The 20343-nt window shown below is 33.2% G+C and overlaps 1 protein-coding gene across 1 annotated transcript in view; it reads right to left on the bottom strand.

Moving 5' to 3' along the window:
* The window catches only part of LOC136988092 (serine/threonine-protein kinase PLK4-like), a 57184-nt gene that overhangs the window by 32899 nt on the left and 3942 nt on the right, over positions 1-20343 (bottom strand). Inside the window, exons 4-8 of the mRNA XM_067285896.1 lie at positions 17335-17449; positions 12806-12918; positions 4035-4120; positions 3696-3928; positions 1192-1253 (exon numbers count right to left, since the gene is read on the bottom strand). Coding sequence (XP_067141997.1) covers positions 1192-1253; positions 3696-3928; positions 4035-4120; positions 12806-12918; positions 17335-17449 — 609 coding nt within the window. The remainder of the gene's footprint in view (positions 1-1191; positions 1254-3695; positions 3929-4034; positions 4121-12805; positions 12919-17334; positions 17450-20343) is intronic.

Here is a 20343-nt window from a genome sequence, read left to right as displayed (position 1 = left end):
ACTGTAATAGTAATTTAAAATTGTAGATATATTTTAAACTGCAATGGTATTTTAAAAAATTTTACCTGTAAATAAGTAATTTTTAAACGGAATGTATACGTGTCAACACCACCTGAGGAAAATTCCGCAAGTCGTGGTATGTCGTAACTTGTCACGATAAAACATTGTAATGTAAGAAATTTATAGTGTGTCTTATTGTGCAGCCGACAGATGAGGGGCCTTTGCCCAAAACGCGTACCGGTCTATAGAAGATCCAGAATAAAGATGATGTAAAAATGCCTTGTGTGTATTAATGCACCTAGTCGTGAAGATAAAAAAGGATAGTAAATGTTGGCTTAAAGTGCAATACACTTAAACTATTGCTTAATTAATTATTAATGGTAATTCGGGGCAACATGCAGGCAGTCAATCGTGTTCAGATAAATCAAAAATCATACCAAGGAAATAAAATCACTTTCATATGAGAATTGCACTATTTTTGATTATTTAAAAATTATTATATTACATCTATAATTAATTATAATTAATCATTGTTATAAAATTGAAATTATAATAATTATCTTAAACTGAATGGATCTGCAATGATTAGTTTTGTTTCATTTATTGTTATATAGTGTGCATTCAAAAACAATCATATTGTGTGAACGTTTGAAAACTTTTATATACACTGTAAACTAATATAACATGGCTTGGTACAATATGAAATCACTTATATTAATGTCAAAGGTTAATTCCTAATTTTGGATGTCTCATATTTCATAGAAATTTATTTTGGCATCCAAGAAACTGTACCAATAGAAAGTCAAATGGCTAAGACAGTAGTAGGAAATTTTTATGGGCAGTCTGTCCCATCCTCACCACGCAACCAACCCCACGATAGGCCCAACTAAACCCACAACAGGTACAGTTAAAACGAGACACTGTTAGTCCTACAGAGCTAACCAGTTAAGAAAAAGTTATTGCTTCTTTCTTATCTATTACCACAAAATACACATAAACTCAATTAGCATTAATGTTATTATTAACTTGATACAATATGATGCAAATTCACTTACGACGACCAAATTTTTGAACCTTATCACCCACATTAATTGGATTTTCAGTGTAAAAGCAACATTCTAACAAGTACTGTACATTACAATTTCAATTTAAAGAAAAGCCAACTTTTAAAAGAAACAAAGAATATCTTACTTTATTAGTTCTCTTGTTGTAGTCAAAACCATTTTTCTTCATAAAAGAATGTTTCAAAACCTCTGAGAAAAATAATAAATAGTAAATTTTAATTTTTCAATAAAAACAATAATAATAAGCTAATGAAAAACACTATTAATAATATACATAAATTGACACAGTCCGAGTAACTGCTAGTGATATAAATGTCAAAGATTTGAGAGAAGTTATAATGTTACAGCCATATTACAAGGAAGGTAATGACTACTTCGGTAAAAGGATAATGAAGGTTTAGTCAAAGAAAAAGGAACAGTACAAGTAGAAAACAGAAGGATCGTATAAAGCAGGGGTTCTCAAAGTTATCAATCTGCGGACCACTTAAACTGAGTCACGAATAAACAGTAGACTAAAGTAATTGATCCTGCAAATATCACCTTAGATAATGATAGGTTGCATATCAAAATATTTCATCTCTCTGGTAACCTATCATAAGACATACATGATGCATAAAAATGTTCCTTCTTTGGCTAAACGTAATTTGGCTAAATTGTAATTTAGAAAATGACTTAATCCATCACAGCCCAAATTTTTTTGTGCATATGTTAAACTGATTTTTTTTAATATATATTCTGAATGGCATTAGAATGGACATTTCACATTAGGTTTGGCCAATTTTGAGAAACAGACCGTCCTATATATAGAACATTGGGCTTTAGCAACTAGTAAGTTATGGAAATTACTTAGAACAATTTATTACAAATTTAATTATATAAATAGTGTACAATTAAAACATATTTAATAACTAGCAGACCCAGCCACGCATTGCTGTGGCTCAAAATGGATCTATTATAAATGTATAACACTTTCCCTGCGGGGGATTTCGAAAAATCCCTTCTTAGTGTACATTCTCTTGACGTACCCATTAAAACACAATCAAAAATGCAAAAAACTGCATCTAAAATAGTATAATAGAAGCCGAGTTCTTCACGGTAAGCCTTAATCTTGTCCCTCTCCACCCCGGTGGGGGGAATTTCGACATGTATATTATATAAAAACACGTGCGTATTTGAATGCAACGTTGTGTGAAAATTTCAAAGGAATCGGTGAAGAACTTTCGGAGATTAGCTATTAGGAACAAACGAACATTACATTTTTATTTATGTAAATAATTTAATTGTTCAGTTGCATTTTACAAAATTTTTCGAAATATTTAGTGCAAAATGTAACATTGCAACTTTTTTAAAGAAGTCAAAGGCTTACTTTTGCAATTAAGATATTGGCATCATCTTTGCCGATCTCTATTGGAAGTGTGATTTTTTCTATTGTATCTTACATTGTCAAAATTTTACCAGTTTTCGATAAGCTAAGAGCCAGTCCTTTCGTTATTTTATTTCCGTATTCAATTTCGAGATATATCGCTGCAATATTCCTGTGAAAATTTTCAATTGACGCAGAGTTTTTCCACAAATAATATTATACAACACAAATCCATTGACTATAGCCACATCAATAACTCTGGTAAATGTGCTTCAACACCATTTTTATCTCTAACAGCAATTGCATGTTTTTCTAGAAGCCTATCATGATGATATACATCTCCCTGTTAGAGACTGTGTATAGACATAGTTGTTATATAGACATTTTACCATTTGCTCACTTGTCCCATCTCTGTAAATGAGAAAGAGGTTAATAATACCATAATTTGATACTAATGATAAAATTGAATGATAAGTGTGTATCATATTTGTGCAATCAAATTTGTAATCAAATGATCCTCCAGGTAATTTCTGTAAATCTTTTTAATTAGTAAGAAAGCATTTTCCATTTCTGTTTTCTCTGATGGTGCCGTGTGCATGAGAATTATTTTACCCAGTCCGTTTAGAAGTACTTAACTGGTAAAAAAATCAAAAGAAATCCAACAGTCCTCTTAATTTTTCACAATGCACATTGCATATTCTCTACAATTCTACTACCTAATGGTTTTTCTATATATATTTCCTCAGCTCAACCATTCAGGTGATATCTTGAATGTATGATAAATTATAAATTACTATATCCTAAAGCCCAGTATCCTATTTATAGAACTTAGGTTTGCAAACAGTTCTATGCCAGATAAAAGCAATTTTTGCTTAAAAAAAAGTAATTCAGAATTATTGTTGGTCTACAGACAAGACCAACAATAATTCTTATAAAAAAGCTAGAAGTTACTTTGGTTATTTACAAAACAATTATATTCAGATGAAAGACTGTAGAGTATAGGCAAAAATGTTGAATTGTTCTGACAAGTAACACTATAAAAATGAAATAAAAGAGTGAAAGAAGTGAAATAAAACAATACAAGTGCAGATATGTACACTTCAAGTCTGAACAAAAATATTCACCAAAGATTTGTTAATTATCATGCTAAGACCTACAAAAATACTGTCCTATTTATAGGACAGTATAAATAGGACACTGGATTATTGTGGGTTAATTTAATAATAATTTTATAGTGATAAAAAACAAAATTTTACAAATTTTTATACCTTGCAAATCAATTCGTTTTTCTGGTTCTTCTTGCAGAAGGGCCGCAATCAGTTTTTTAGCATCAACGCTTAAAGCTTCAGGAGTCTTGTAGTCAATTTTCACGACACGGTCAAAAGTAGTTTTCACATTTCTGGTATCGAACGGAGGTCTGCCGACTAACAGCGTATACAACAGGCACCCCAAACTCCAGCAATCCGTTTCAAATCCATATCTTCTTTTGGTTAACATCTCTCTATGGTTCATGAAATAAATGATTAGGCATAAGAATTTTTTAAATATTTAAATAAATACTAATGTAAAATTAACTTTGGATTAAAGTATTTATATAAAATACTTACGGAGATATAAAATTTGGCGTTCCGCACAACGTCATGTGCACGTCGTTAGGTTGAAATATTGCCGACATGCCAAAATCTGCTATTTTCTGTATCGATTTAAAAATTAATTTTTCTATAATATCAAATTATTTTCTAAACAAGAAGGTTTTATTGAAAAAACAATGGTTTAATAATAATTGTTTTTCTATATACACAAGAAAAATTTATGAAGAAAATAAACAAATGCGGGTGCCCATTGAGTACATATTTTTGAAGAGATACATTTTTTAAAAATTGTGAATTCTCTCAACTTAGCAAGTTTCCATTTATAATGAAACAAACATAATTTAACAAAAATATAATGCAAAAAAATTTATAGTAACTAAGACATACTCAGCAGAGAATGACTAAATGCACTCAATATCTTGCAAGATATCACCACACAGTAAGTTAATGTATTAAGTGTAGTGCAATCTTACTCTAAAATTTTTCCAAATTTTATTGTAAAAAACACTCAATTAATATTAAAATTATCTACCTTCTAAATTTTTTACAGTTGTTAAATCAACATACATTGACACTGCAGCCATTTCCATCGACACTCCTTTCTTATGAAGGAATTCGTCTTTACACAGAGTTTGTACCACTACAGTAGTAGAATCACTTTGTAAATTAATGAATGATACAAAAATGCTTGCACTAATGAAGATGAATAGAAAATGCATGGACAGTGTACACTAGTGCATTTCATACACCCATGTTGAGTGCACCTCTTGACTGTGCTTCAATCAGATTAATTCAATACTCAACTTGTATATTTAAAGGTTAATAATATTGTAGTTTATGGTATCATTTAGCTTTCATTGACACATTTTCTAAATATGTAACTATATAAGGTTCAAATACCAAATTTTTGTGCATAAAAGTTGTAATAGGGTAAACCCTACAGAAAATTGCTAGAATGGAAATATCCTTTACATAACCCTTCCCAAAAACACCCACATAATCCTTCACAAAAGTAATTTTAATGTTCCTAACATCAAATAATAAAGTGGAAAGCGGATCGCTCAGCTTTTATTCACCAAGGAGAGTGCTAAGCTTAGTTCAGATAGGCATTTGCAGGCGAAAGCAAAAACAAAATACAATTCATATTTGCATAGTGAATTTAATTCTCACTTTCATTCTGCTAAACAGCAACAGTAAAATGAACAATCACAAGCAAATGATTGAAATCATCATTAAAACAAGATCATAGCTGATGACTATTGCTCGCTTATGATTACTTCATTCATTTATTTAGGAACATTTCAAAATTAATTATAAGAATTTAATTAGAACATATATTCTTTGTAGCTATAATATTTAAATATCCCTTTTTCTAAGACCCATAAAATTTGTCATTCCAAATGGTGACACATCTGTTTTGATAGCAGAAAAGTTCAAAGTGTTAAAATACAATTGCCATTTGAGAAATTCTTCAAGATTTGGTTTTTGTGGCAACTCAATTCGTAAGCAATCGGTTGAGATGGAATGCCTCTCGAGAAGATTTTCTATGAGGAAACTGGTTTGTATTTAGGTTTTGGACATGAAGAAAATCCAGAAAACTCCACACAACCAATCTGTCGGTTGGGCACAAATCTACGACTAGTGCATTTTGGCATTTTATCTGCTTAGCCATTGCTAATGCAATATTGGGGTAATTCAAAAGTTCCCAGACTCTGACAACACTTTTGCGGAAAAGATCTCTAGCACTGGCAACTCTGCCACGAATGCAAATGAGTTACTATTTCTGTAGTTACCAAAGCTATTATTTTATAGACTGTTGAGAGAATTTCCTTGGTGAATATTGATTTCCACAAGAAATGAAAAACTCATCAATGGAGGCATCTTGCATCATTACTGGAAACAAGGGTTCGGTGTAAGGGTAGCAGCAGAGAATTTGTGAAATAGAAGGCCTAGGCCTGATGAACAAGACAGCTACAGCTGAATGGTTCTGCCACTTCAACTCTGGGAATATTAGCATTGTAGATTGAACCATCAACCATTGATAACTAAGCACTGCTCCAAGCTGTTCAACAGGAGCCAAGCGGCAGCACTTGTCGACTGTCTGCCGAACTGAGGGCTTTACAATAAACCATTTTTTTGGCATTTGAAACACATTGGCTTTTGCAGAAGACCTTGAATAGTACTACACAAATTGACAGAACAGCAGACACAAAGGAGGATACAAGTTTGCAATCATATGTTGCAAAATCCAAAAATGGCAGGTTCTAGTACATGATTGTAATGGGAAATGAAAAATGAATCTTTTTCAGAAATCCTAACAAAGTAAACCAGTGGCTCTGACCAGGTGAAGTGCCAGCACAAGTGGTTCAATAAGGACAGTTTAAACGAAAAGTCATGCTATGCATTTGGAGGAATTTGGATGGTCCAGTGAATTGGGAGCTAGTTGGTAATGGCTGGATCATGGTCAGCATCCTTTATACTGAGCTAAAGAGATGTTTTAAATCTTTTGCACTTGCTGTCCAGCATTGCTTAATCAAAATGTACACTGCTGCAGCATGATAATGTCCCGGCGCACAGTTCCAGAGTGGTCCAAGAAAAATTACAGAAGCTGGAGGGGATCAAAGTTTTGCCTCACCCAGCATACAGTCCTGAACTTGCTCCATCAGATTTTCACCTCTTCCAGTTGACACATTTTCTGTAAAGGCATTCCATCAATGCAGTGTATGATGTTGAAAATAGGGTTTGTGAGTTTTGGAATTGGAACTAGCTGAGTGGTATTGCTGAGGTATCCACCTACTTGCAGAAAAATGAGTCAAGACCTTAGCTAACAATTGCCTTTATTTTGAAGAGTGACCATGTCTTTGTGTTTTAGTATCTTGTGTTTGTGTATGGAAACTTTTGAATCAACCTAATATTTATTCTGCTCTCTGCCAGTTATTTGCTTTCTGTATAAACTAATCTTAAAATTAAGATAGTACATTTTTTTTTTCCTATTTAATTTTTTCAAAATTATTTAAACAGTTGTATTTTAACAGCCATTATACGATTACTATTACATATTTTGTTATTATTATTTGATAAATAAAACAGAAATAAAACAATATGATAAAGAAAAAGTCTCTCTCTCTCTCAACAGCTAACTCATTCAAACAAAGAAATCAACTTTCCTATATGATAAAGATATGACAGACGGCAAGAACCTCCAGCAGCTAAAATTCTATTTTGTTCACCTAATTATTGTTTAAAAATCATTATATGAAAATTTATTTTATTGCTGTTCTCTAATTTGAAAGTTATTAAACAATAGTTTTCATCAATCTCATGGAATACCATTTCTAAATTTAAATAATTTAACACCTTCCTGTTATTAAACTCTCCTCTTAACACTCATTATTAATTAGCTCTTTTAAATCTTTAGACATAGCCAAAAAAAAGTATATTTGTATTGAAGTTCCCATATTGAGAGATCAATGGGTGCCTTTTCTACATCAACAATTGAATTATTTCTATGTTTACATGCAATTTTAATATGCCTTCAAAACATTGTGTAATTTTTATTCAAAAGAATGATCAATAATCCCTTCAGAACCGTATAATAACCAACTCAAATGTAAAAAGTAATTTTAAATCTGCTTTCATCTAAACCTGCAACTATAAATAATAATAATAATAATAATAATAATAAGAATAATAATAATAATAACTCTCCCGTGGTCACCACCTGGTCGTGGTGGGAGAGCCCAGTAATTTTACTGATCCATAGGGCAATGCAGGCTGGAGCATAAGCTCCTGGTAGGGACACCCATGCCAGTAAGGTCTATGGGGAGAAATGAAGCTAAGAGTGACCACGCCCACATTCTGTGGAGATATTCATCATGGTAATAACTAGATCAAAGTGTGATACCGGCTCGGACGTCGCCCGGGTTAACAAGGTCCGCGTTCGTGGGTTAGGCAGAGGCTCACGTTCGAAAAATAGGTCACAGTCTCCCTTGGTTACCGGTGGCGAAAGCAGCACCGGCCCAAGCATGGCTACTGCAATGCCCTCAACAGATGTGAGGAACCAACCCAGCCTTGGTGTTTCTGTGGCAATGCATCCACAGACCACAAAGGCCGGAAAACCACGCCAACGGATGAAATGGACAGTAGAAATGAACGAGTTTATCATCCGTAATTATTACACCATCACAAAACTCGAAACAAACATGACAGCATACAGACAACAACTACACCATAGATTCACGCAACAGTATCCTCATCTCACTGTCACCGAACAAAGGGTTGTTGATCAAAAAAGAACAATTATACACAACAACCTTATTCCACAAACAACACTTGAACTTATCAAACAACAGGTTGCTGATCAAATACATCAACAGACAGAAACATCTAACATTAATGAAGATCATGTAACCTGTCAGGATAATCCAGCAACAAGCATTGATAATAACACACATACAACAATTACCACTAATGATACTACAGACACTTCCTCATCCATCACTGATAACATAGACATGGATTTAGTTAATACGCTCTCACTTATATTTCAGGAAACACTCACTAAATATACAGGTACAGATCCCACACAACGACCACGAATACCAAAAATCAACACGTCAAAGAAAGTAGGAAAAACACTAAATTATGTAAACACTCACTTACTACCACACTACATTCATTCAATTTCTACACTCGCAGACATTCATACATTAGTTTATGCTGGGGCAGTCACAGTAGTGACACACCATGGACTGAAAGTACAATCACAGACAAATACACAGAAAACACAATTCTATCACAAGCCTGCCTGGCAGAGAAGAATAGAAACACAAATAAATGACATTAGACAGCAATTAGGCAGGCTAACACAATACACTAAAAACAACATAACACCCAAATTAAGGAAACAGCTCAAAAACATTTTCAAGAAAATAAAAACACACACAAAACATGAACATCACAACACACGCATTACAGAATACATTGATACACTAAAACAAAAACTTGCTGCCAAAGCACGTAGACTCAAACGATACAAAACATGTACACTACGAAAACAACAAAATAAATTATTTACAAACAATGAAAAACTCTTTTACAGACAAATCAATAACAAAGCAAACACTGTTACACAGCACAGTGGCACACCAACAGAAGAAGAACTCACAACATATTGGTCTTCTCTTTGGTCCAGTGCTGTCACGCATAATGCTGATGCAGGCTGGATCGAGGAGGAGAACAGAAACTTGCACAACATACCAACTATGCCCTGTGCTGAAATAAACATACATGATTTCCAATACACTGTTAACAGAACACACAACTGGAAGACACCTGGTGTAGACAACATTCACAATTTCTGGTACAAAAAGTTTACATCACTGCACCAGGAACTAGCTAAACATCTAACACACATCATCATCAATCCACAAGACATGCCAAATTTTCTTACCCAGGGCATCACCTACATGAAACCTAAAAACAACAATACCACAGACCCCACACAATACAGACCAATTACATGTCTTCCAACACTCTACAAATTATTGACATCCTGTATCGCAAACAAAATATACAAACACGTTGAAGAACACAACATTCTAACAGAACAGCAAAAAGGTTGTCGTAGAAACCACAGGGGATGCAAAGAACAGTTACTCATAGATTCAGTCATTCTACGGCAAGCACACAGACAACACAGAAACATACACATGGCATATATAGACTACAGAAAAGCATTCGACAGTGTTCCACACAGTTGGCTGCTACATATTCTACACATGTACAAAATACATCCATCACTCATTGCATTCTTTCAAAACACTATGCAGCACTGGAGAACAACACTACATCTCAGGGTTAGTAACACTTCCATACAAACAAACCAAATTTTTATTAGGCGAGGAATATTTCAAGGAGATTCCTTGAGTCCTCTCTGGTTCTGCTTAGCCCTGAACCCATTATCCAACATGTTAAACAACACGCAATATGGTTACAATATCAGACACGAAAAAACAACACAGTTTACACTGTCACATCTCATGTACATGGATGACATAAAACTTTATGCATCCACACAAAAACAACTTCATCAACTCCTACAAATCACACATTCATACACCAAGGACATACAAATGGAATTTGGCCTAGATAAATGCAAAACACTTCACATAGAAAAAGGAATCCTGAAGAAAGAAGATTTTGCACTTAGAAATGGAGACATTATTGAATCCATGGAAGAGGGCAAGTTCTACAAGTATTTAGGATTCCAACAGGCCAAACTAACAGAACATACACAAATAAAGCAAAGATTAATTAAAGAATACCAAAGTAGGTTAAATGCTATTCTCAGAACACAATTAAATGCAAAACACACAGTTAAAGCAATAAACACATATGTCATCCCAGTACTCACATATTCTTTTGGAGTTATACATTGGACTCACACTGATCTTGAGCAACTCCAAAGGAAAACAAGAACAACACTTACTAAGCATAAACAACATCATCCTAAATCCGCCACAGAAAGATTAACCCTTCCACGTAAAGATGGCGGACGTGGCCTGATTGACATAGTTAACCTTCACTACAAACAAATACAGTCACTGCGAGAGTTTTTCTACAAAAAACAAGAAACATCACAATTACATAAAGCAGTAACTCTAGCAGACTCGAATAACACACCATTAAACTTACACTCACATCATATGGACACAACACAACATATAAAAAGCATAGACACCATTAAGCAATCGTGGGCTCGAAAGGCACTCCATGGCAGGCATCCTTACGATCTGGCCCAGGATTTTGTTGACAAAACTGCGTCAAACAGCTGGTTAGCTCGGGGATGCCTCTTTGGGGAGACGGAAGGATTCATGATTGCCATACAGGATCAGGTCATAAATACTAAAAACTACAGAAAACACATACTCAAAGATACAACACTCACAAATGACACATGCAGAAAATGTCACATCATGTCAGAAACTATACAACACATCACCTCTGGTTGCAAGCTCTTGGCACAGACAGATTATTTACACAGACATAACCAAGTAGCAAATATAATACACCAAGAGCTTGCAAAGAAACACAAATTAGTAGACATCCACGAACCATACTACAAATACATTCCACAGACAGTATTGGAAAACAACACGCACAAAATGTACTACGACAGAGCCATAATCACAGATAAAACAATTTACCACAACAGACCAGACATCACACTCATTGACAAACACAATAAAATCACATACATTATAGACATATCCATTCCAAACACTCACAATATACAAAACGCATGCACTGAAAAAATTAGCAAGTACACAGAACTCGCCCAGGAAATAAGGCATCTGTGGAGGATGGATAGGGTGCTTATTGTACCTGTAGTTCTCTCCTCTACAGGTGTCATACCACACACACTACACAAAAGCCTGGGCACATTAGAATTGAATAGAAACACATACATCACTCTACAGAAGGCCACTATATTGAATACATGTCATATTGTGAGAAAATTCCTGAATACAGACACACACACTGATACACTTCTTTAATTTCTGTTTTGGTTACTATGCCTTGACTTTGGTCCGGCATAGTACACAGCCACCGGTGTTAACCAAGTATCTCTCACTTAACCAACATAATAATATAAAGATAAAGATGGCGGACGTGGCCTGATCGACATAGTTAACCTTCACTACAAACAAATACAGTCACTGCGAGAGTTTTTCTACAAAAAACAAGAAACATCACAATTACATAAAGCAGTAACTCTAGCAGACTCGAATAACACACATTAAACTTACACTCACATCATATGGACACAACACAACATATAAAAAGCATAGACACCATTAAGCAATCGTGGGCTCGAAAGGCACTCCATGGCAGGCATCCTTACGATCTGGCCCAGGATTTTGTTGACAAAACTGCGTCAAACAGCTGGTTAGCTCGGGGATGCCTCTTTGGGGAGACGGAAGGATTCATGATTGCCATACAGGATCAGGTCATAAATACTAAAAACTACAGAAAACACATACTCAAAGATGCAACACTCACAAATGACACATGCAGAAAATGTCACATCATGCCAGAAACTATACAACACATCACCTCTGGTTGCAAGCTCTTGGCACAGACAGATTATTTACACAGACATAACCAAGTAGCAAATATAATACACCAAGAGCTTGCAAAGAAACACAAATTAGCAGACATCCACGAACCATATTACAAATACATTCCACAGACAGTATTGGAAAACAACACGCACAAAATGTACTACGACAGAGCCATAATCACAGATAAAACAATTTACCACAACAGACCAGACATCACACTCATTGACAAACACAATAAAATCACATACATTATAGACATATCCATTCCAAACACTCACAATATACAAAATGCATGCACTGAAAAAATTAGCAAGTACACAGAACTCGCCCAGGAAATAAGGCATCTGTGGAGGATGGATAAGGTGCTTAATTGTACCTGTTGTTCTCTCCTCTACAGGTGTCATACCACACACACTACACAAAAGCCTGGGCACATTACAATTGAATAGAAACACATACACCACACTACAGAAGGCCACTATATTGAATACATGTCATATTGTGAGAAAATTCCTGAATACAGACACACACACTGATACACTTCTTTAATTCTGTTTTGGTTACTATGCCTTGACTTTGGTCCGGCATAGTAACTTAGCCACGGTGTTAACCGAGTATATCCTGCAACTATAAATAATAATAATAATAATAATTACTTACAATGTCTAGGTTACGAGTGACGAGAAGATTTGATGGCTTAAAGTCTCTATGCATTACATTTCGGGAATGTAAATAGATCGTTCCTTCCACCACTTGACGAAAAATAGAACAAGCTACAAATGTTTTAAAGAATTAATGAAAATCACAATAGGACGCAACGTGATATAATTTTGTAGAGAAATTTTGAGATTATATAATTAAAATGATTATTCATTAATCAATAAATAAGAAACCAAAGTATTTAAAATAATAAGCAGTATGATTAATTAACAAAACAAAATCTATTACAATTAATAGCATAGATAAATGAAAGTAATTAGTAATTATGGTTATTGTTCTCATTAAATAATTACAATAATATAAGTATTTAAGTTATTAATATTTCAAATAAATGTTTTATTGAGTGATTCTAATAATTATAAGTAAATATTGATGATTTTATACATTTTGACTATGAATGAGGAGGTAGAGGGGAATGTGACACATGATCCCCTCTACCTCCCCATTCACTCAATCTTTTCTAAAATTTAATAGCATCAATGCTCCATATATAGAAATAAACCTTCCAAGTTTCCAAGTTTTTGGTTTATCTGGTCCTAAGGTATAATGCCAAACAGATGCTAACACATACAATTTTGTAAGTTTTGTTTTTTTACATTTTTGAGCTCCTGGAGTGTCAAAATGTCATCAAATGCAAAAACTGGGGGAGTCAAACTTTGAACAATCACTTTCCCTATGTTACATTCTATAATGACTAGGAAAGTAATTATAGTTTCAAGAAAATTCTATAGTCAATTGAAAGGAACTATTTAGATTCACAAATGTGTACAAATTCCACTTATACACATTCTAAATCATTTTAAACTGTTAAATGAATTGTTCTAAATTGACGATAATCAGATATTTGACTAAAAATATTATTATTCAACGTTTTGATTAAGTAAACCAAGCAGCAATTTGATTTGCTTAAAAATTAATTTGTATCTTTCTACCAAAAAAACACAGTCGAGTCTGCATAAATCATCATAGGTATAACTAGATAACATTGGTCGAGTAGTCAGTTTCTGTGGTTCCAACCAACTTACACAGGCATTAATGTTAAAAAAACTCTGGTTTACTTGACACTGTTTAACTCATCATCACTGGATAAATCGACATACTTTTTCTGTCCCAGACTTGTTTAGATGTCTAATAAGTCACCTCCTCTCCTGAAAAAAATGAGTTTGCACCACAAAGTTCACGTCACAGCAGAATCTGATTTTGATTTTCTCACCTTTCATTCATGCATTATTTGCAGCAAGTGTTTCACACTTGTATCTAAATTTGAATGTAATAAAACTTTGCAAGGCAAATTTCAAAACAAGAAAACCTTCCAAGAACAACATTGGTGGGAATTCTAAAGAAAAAAGAGGAAATTAAAAAACTTTTTGAGTCTTCGTCACAGCTGTCTCAAAAATGCCAGAGAAAATAGCAGTACAAAGATGTCAAAGATGCTCTGGTATGTTGGCTAAAGCAAATTCATTCATTGAATCTTCCTGTTTCAAGGCCAATACTGAAACAAAAAGTGATAGAAATCGCTGAGGTACTTTGAGTAGAAACCAACTTTAGTGCCAGTGATGGATGGTCGGAGAGGAACATTGCATATGTTGTATAAAGCACTATTGTATTTTCCTAATTGTAGTTTTGTGGTTTTAGTTGTCATAACAGATAACTCGATACATTTCCACTTCCCCTTGGGATGTCGACTTATGCGAACTTGACTGTATACTATCTTCATTTACAGTTTGGTTTCAATTGTCTTCTTTTAAAAAATTAGGTATTTTAATCTGAAGATATACATGTGTACTGTACATAATAAATTTGTCAAAGTTTAATGTAATTTAGAAAAGTAGAAAGTTCTGACCACAAAAAAAAAAAAAAAAAATCAAACAAATTATTTATATTAACATTAATAATATATAATTAGTAATAATTATCTTAAATAACAATAATTGCTTCTTTTAACCTTGCAACATTCACCATTTATAGAAACTTTCTCTGAGATCCTATTTAGTTTACTATGGCAACAATAAAATTATGACAATTCAGCTATATGTAGCAGCAATTTATTCATTACTGTGGTTATTTTGCGTGTTAAGTCATTCAATGCTAACATAACAAGTAAATCGTAGCTTCGTAGTTCATAAACTGCAATTTATAATTCCACAAAAATGCATTTTATGATTGTAAAACAAAATGACATTTCTAGGAAAATAGTAGTAGTTTATGTCAGATTTTTTTTTTATACCTGCAGAAGATAAAAAGTGAAATGTAATTTTTAAGCAACTGTGTTATCTAGCAATTTAACTTTTGTATGAAAGAATGTTGAGGGCACTTAAATTGTTTTATTATTGTAAAAATAACATCTGCAGCTAGAAAGAATATTTGTTATTTCTAAGTTAATTTAATTTTAATTATTTTTTATTCTATTTAAAAGTTCCACATTCTGAAACTGTTTACAAAAAATTGCTATAGTTCATAACAAGATATGACTCAATCTAAAAGTAAAATATTTTTTTTAAAGTTTAAAATATTCTAAAAATTCCTCAAAAAATGTTATTAGTAAGTTGAACTTTTATGATAACTTACAGAAACTTATACTCCACCCTGAAAAATTCCTGGAATTTTTCAGGGGTGGAGTATAAGTTTCCTAGATTTGATCCCCAATCCCAAGCAATAGACTTACACCATAACCATTCCGGCCATCCAATTGCATCATTATACTTGTAACTTTATGAAAATCTTATATTAGCTACAGTTTTCTATAACACTTACGAGGGCTGTTCGGAAAGTTTGTGGCCTTGCCTATATGCGGCGCTGCAATCAATTTAATTTTTGGCGGAAATAATTCAGCCAACTTTGCTAAAGATACGATACCAATTTCCGCTTGATTTGTCGTAAAGTTTTGCCACAACAGCTTAACAGATAGTCAGTGTGAGAGTGCTTTGTCAAAAATGGAGAAGACGGAAACTCGTGCAATCATAAAATACCTGACGAAAAAAGGGTTGACCCCATCTCAAATCAAAGTTGACATGGATGAAGTTTTGGGAGAGTCTGCTCTTTCGTACACCACTGTGAAAAAATGGACAGTCCTTTTTAAATCTGGCAGAGAGAGTGTGGAAGATGACCCTCGCAGCGGACGGCCGTCAACTGCTGTCACTGAAGAAAATATTGACAAAGTTTACGATTTGGTGTTAGCAGATCGCCGTTTGAAAACACGTGAGATAGCTGAGACAACAGGCATCTCTGTCGACCGAGTGCATCACATCTTAACCGAAAATTTGGGTATGACGAAGGTCTCAGCAAGGTGGGTGCCACGTCTGCTGACTGCCAAGCAAAAACTGTTCGCACTTTGATGTCAAAGGAGTGTTTGGACTTCTACCAGAAAAACCCACAGGATTTCTTGCGTCGGTTTGTCACTACTGACGAAACGTGGATTCACTACTACACTCCTGAAACAAAAGAAGAGTTGAAGCAATGGAAACACCACAGTTCGCCACCACCAAAGAAGGCAAAGACGGTTCCGTCAGCGAGGAAAGTGATGGCCTCGGTTTTTTGGGATGCTAAAGGCATCATCTTTATTGACTACCTAGAAAGAGGAAAGACCACCAATGCTGTCTATTACTGTGAACTTTTGGAAAAACTGAAGAAAGAAATCGAAGAAAAGAGGCCACACTTGAAGAAGAAAAAGGTTCTGTTCCACCACGATAATGCACCTGCACATTCCGCCAGAATCACCGAACCAAAGATAAACGAACTTCGCTTCCAATTAGTTCCACATCCACCGTACTCACCTGATTTGGCCTCTAGTGACTTCCACCTTTTTCCAAACCTAAAAAAGTTCTTGGCTGGAAAGAGATTCCACTCAAATGACGAAGTCATCGCTGAAGTGAATGAGTATTCTGCACACCTTGACAAATCGACCTACTGTGATGGCATAAAAAAGCTAGAACATCATGGAATAAGTGCATTGCTAATAAAGGAGACTATATTGAAAAATAAAAAAAGTTTTAACATTATTTTGTTTGTTGTTCTATTTGAGGCCGCGAACTTTCCGAACAGCCCTCGTATACCATTAGTATAATTTATATGAATATCCTACAACTGAGCACGAAACATAATGTTTGTACTTTTGTATGCTTACATCTAAACACTTTCATGTATTTATGCATTTTTGTATATATTTTCTTTAGTTTAATGTGTGTATTTGCAAGTACGTGTGTTCTTATATGCAGAACATTAATCTATGGCTGGGTCCCTAGGCTTTTGGGTATTTTGGACTCAATCCAGCACTTTGGTCTTTCACCCTAAGATGCCCATTTCTCAGGCCCTAGGTATTATACCTGCCTAATGGTTAAAATAATCCAGCTTAAGTGTTTAACATGTATTCGTGTGTATGTTCCATGCATTTTGTGTGTTGTATCTGCATCAAAAGGTTAATCAACATTGATAAATTTTTTAAAATATATTATTAATTAATTAATAATTACCATCTTTCTCAGATAAAGGTTTTTTTCTAGCTTCAAGATATTTTTGCAAATCGCCTTTATGACAATATTCCAGGACGAGATATTTGAACTCTGCATCTTCAAAGTCATTATATAACTGAAAATTTTTAATGTAATTTAAATTATTTTATATTTTTATTAAAAATCATATTCATTTAAATAATTAAACTAAATATTAACAATTATGATATCAATTTATAATTGTTTTATATATAATTCAGCCTTTAAAAAATGGAATTTTATTAAATCTTTAATACATTAAATTTCAAAAAATTCATAAAAATATTCTTTATTGTAAATTTTTTAAGTAGTTATCTTATAATTTATTATATATTAATTGCATTTAAACCATATGAACTGACTAGTTCTCATGCTTTACATGCAATTAATACAAAGTCTCTCTGATGATAGATTGTATATTAAGTGTACAGTACAACATTACAATAATTAATTAAAAAACAAATAAAGAACATAAATAAATATAATTTTCTATTTCTTTTTATGCAGTTAATCCTTTAATAATCAAAAAACTTCATCAAATTGAATTACGAGTTCTTATACGTCAAATGAAGATCGGATTCTTTATCGGGCCATAAGGCTAAATAATAACCAAGCAATTCAGCAGGAGGCCGGCCACCAGGCTACAATCTCTTGATAAATATAATAACTATAAATAAATTTAACTTTTAGAATACTCTGAAAAATAAGATTGATCTGGAACAGACTTGAACCAACAATTCTTTCTTACCACACAAATATGTTGCCAGTTAAGCTACTCAGACTTCTAACCAATCTTCACTTCTAAACTAATTTAGACAGAACCATACTGGTCCACTCACAGTGCAAACTGAACGTGACGTAGCACTTGAGACCCTTGCGATTCTCAGTCAGCTTACCTCTTAACCCAAGCAAGGTATATATGCAGTTTGGCATATGAAATCATGCTATTGGATTAGCTGTATTTATTATATGAGTTCATAAAAAAATAATAATTTCATAATACAGTAATCTCCAATCTTTCAACATTCGTGAAACACTTCTTGTTTTATCTAATTTTTCAGAAAACCAAAATGTAGTAAATGTTATGTAATAAAACTAAAAATTTGATGAAAATAACTCTCTTAAAACAATCTTTATTTTTATTTTATTTATTTCAAAACATAAGTATTATCACAGTACAAATTTGTTTTATACATTCTCATAATAATGTATCAAAATGGCAAATTTTTACCTTGTCAAAATAATAATTTTATCATAAATATATTTGTGAATAGTCTAAATATGTTGTAGAATTCTTGATTCTGCAGAATGCAGTTTGCATCACTGATACAAAGTATATATTCAGACAGCATTCATCTACATTATCATTTGCAAAATTGAAATTTTCAAGTCCTTTGACAAAACTTTGTTTTTAAACTTCACTTGCTTTTTTTATAAATATTAATAAAAATAATAAAATTTGATGACTTAACTCACAGCCAATCTCTGTTACTTTTTCAATTACTGAGTTTTGCAAGACAGTTCTTTATAATAATAATAGTAATAATAAAGCTAATACACAGTAAGTCTTCACTTATCATCATCAATAGGTTCCTGAAAACTGCAATTTTAAGTAAAACAAAGTATAACGAAACCAATTTTATCATTGCCTAAATAATATGAACAAGTTGTAATTTTGTTATTATTATTCTAATTGGATTGTGTTTGCGACCTCCATTTATTTTCCACCTAATCATATCAATTTTACTGTTAATAAAGAAAATTCGACAATAATAATTGTAAATGATTACAAATATACTTGTATCTTTCCTTGACAACACTAAGCCACATGCTGTATTCTCACATTCCTGTTCAGATAATTACTCCTCACTTTCAAATGCCAATTATTTGAATATATTGTGTTTATTTGATTCTACATCCGAAATCATTGCGTCTTACGATTACAGTAGAGCATCGATTATCCGACTCAATTGGGGACTGGGGTTGGTCGAATAACTGAAAAGTCGAATAACCGAAAAGTATGAAAAAATACATTATTAGTATAGTGTATTAGACCTGGTTTAAATACTAGCCTCCCTTTCAGGGTCGAGCAAGTGCTGCCAGCTAAAACATGCAAAAATTTAACAAAAATAATATTAAAGTAGCCAAGACATAACCAAATATTGTAGCGCCACATCACTAGCGGACATTTGAATTTGCCAACTAAAACGCGGTCGGTTAACCGATAAGTCGGTTAATCGGGGGTCGGATAATCGATGCTCTACTGTAATGCCAAAATACATTTGCTATTTGTCAAGCAGATCAAATTTGCATTCGAGCAGACTTCATTGTCTGTTTACCTTGCTCTCACTTCAGTTTTCGGCATTGATAATACTTCGTGTGTTGAGTTTAACTAAATTTCTGACTGTTCACAGATATTTTAAACAAGTAAAGATTGCATTATGATGACAGCATAAAAATAAAAGATGTATATGCAGAAACAATGCTGTAGGATATTGATATAAATTTTTTTTTGAGTTAACTTATTTTAGTTTTATAGTGAAGATAAAAGTGAAAGCCAGTTCACACTATCACAGTTTCAAGGCAGAATTTAAATTGCATCATCATCTAGAACAGTTAGAGCAGAATAAACAGTTTTCTACATTAAGAAAAATTCAACTCAGCCACAGTGCAGAACTAGACTTTTGGGTGCCTATACAAACTGCTACACAGTTTCTCCACTGCAGAAATGCAACACATATAAAACAAGTACTGCAATAGTGTGAATCGGCCTTTATAGATAATTCTATGAAAAAACTTATAAATTTATGATATTTGAACATACAAATATTGTTAATAAATAATATTTGTGTGTTCAATTTTAAACTGGTAAACGTGTCATATAATTGACGGCATCTTAAAGCTGAAGAAATATAATTATATGAGTTAGAGAAATTAGCACATGTACTTTTCCAATGTCACCACACTTAATTACAAAATCTTATAATGTAA

Source organism: Centruroides vittatus, unplaced genomic scaffold, assembly GCF_030686945.1.
Source record: "Centruroides vittatus isolate TY-2023 unplaced genomic scaffold, ASM3068694v2 scaffold_3046, whole genome shotgun sequence".
Classification (NCBI taxonomy): Eukaryota; Metazoa; Arthropoda; class Arachnida; order Scorpiones; family Buthidae; genus Centruroides; species Centruroides vittatus.
The sequence above is the reverse complement of the archived record's forward strand: the minus strand, read 5'-3'. Positions and strand labels throughout refer to the sequence as shown.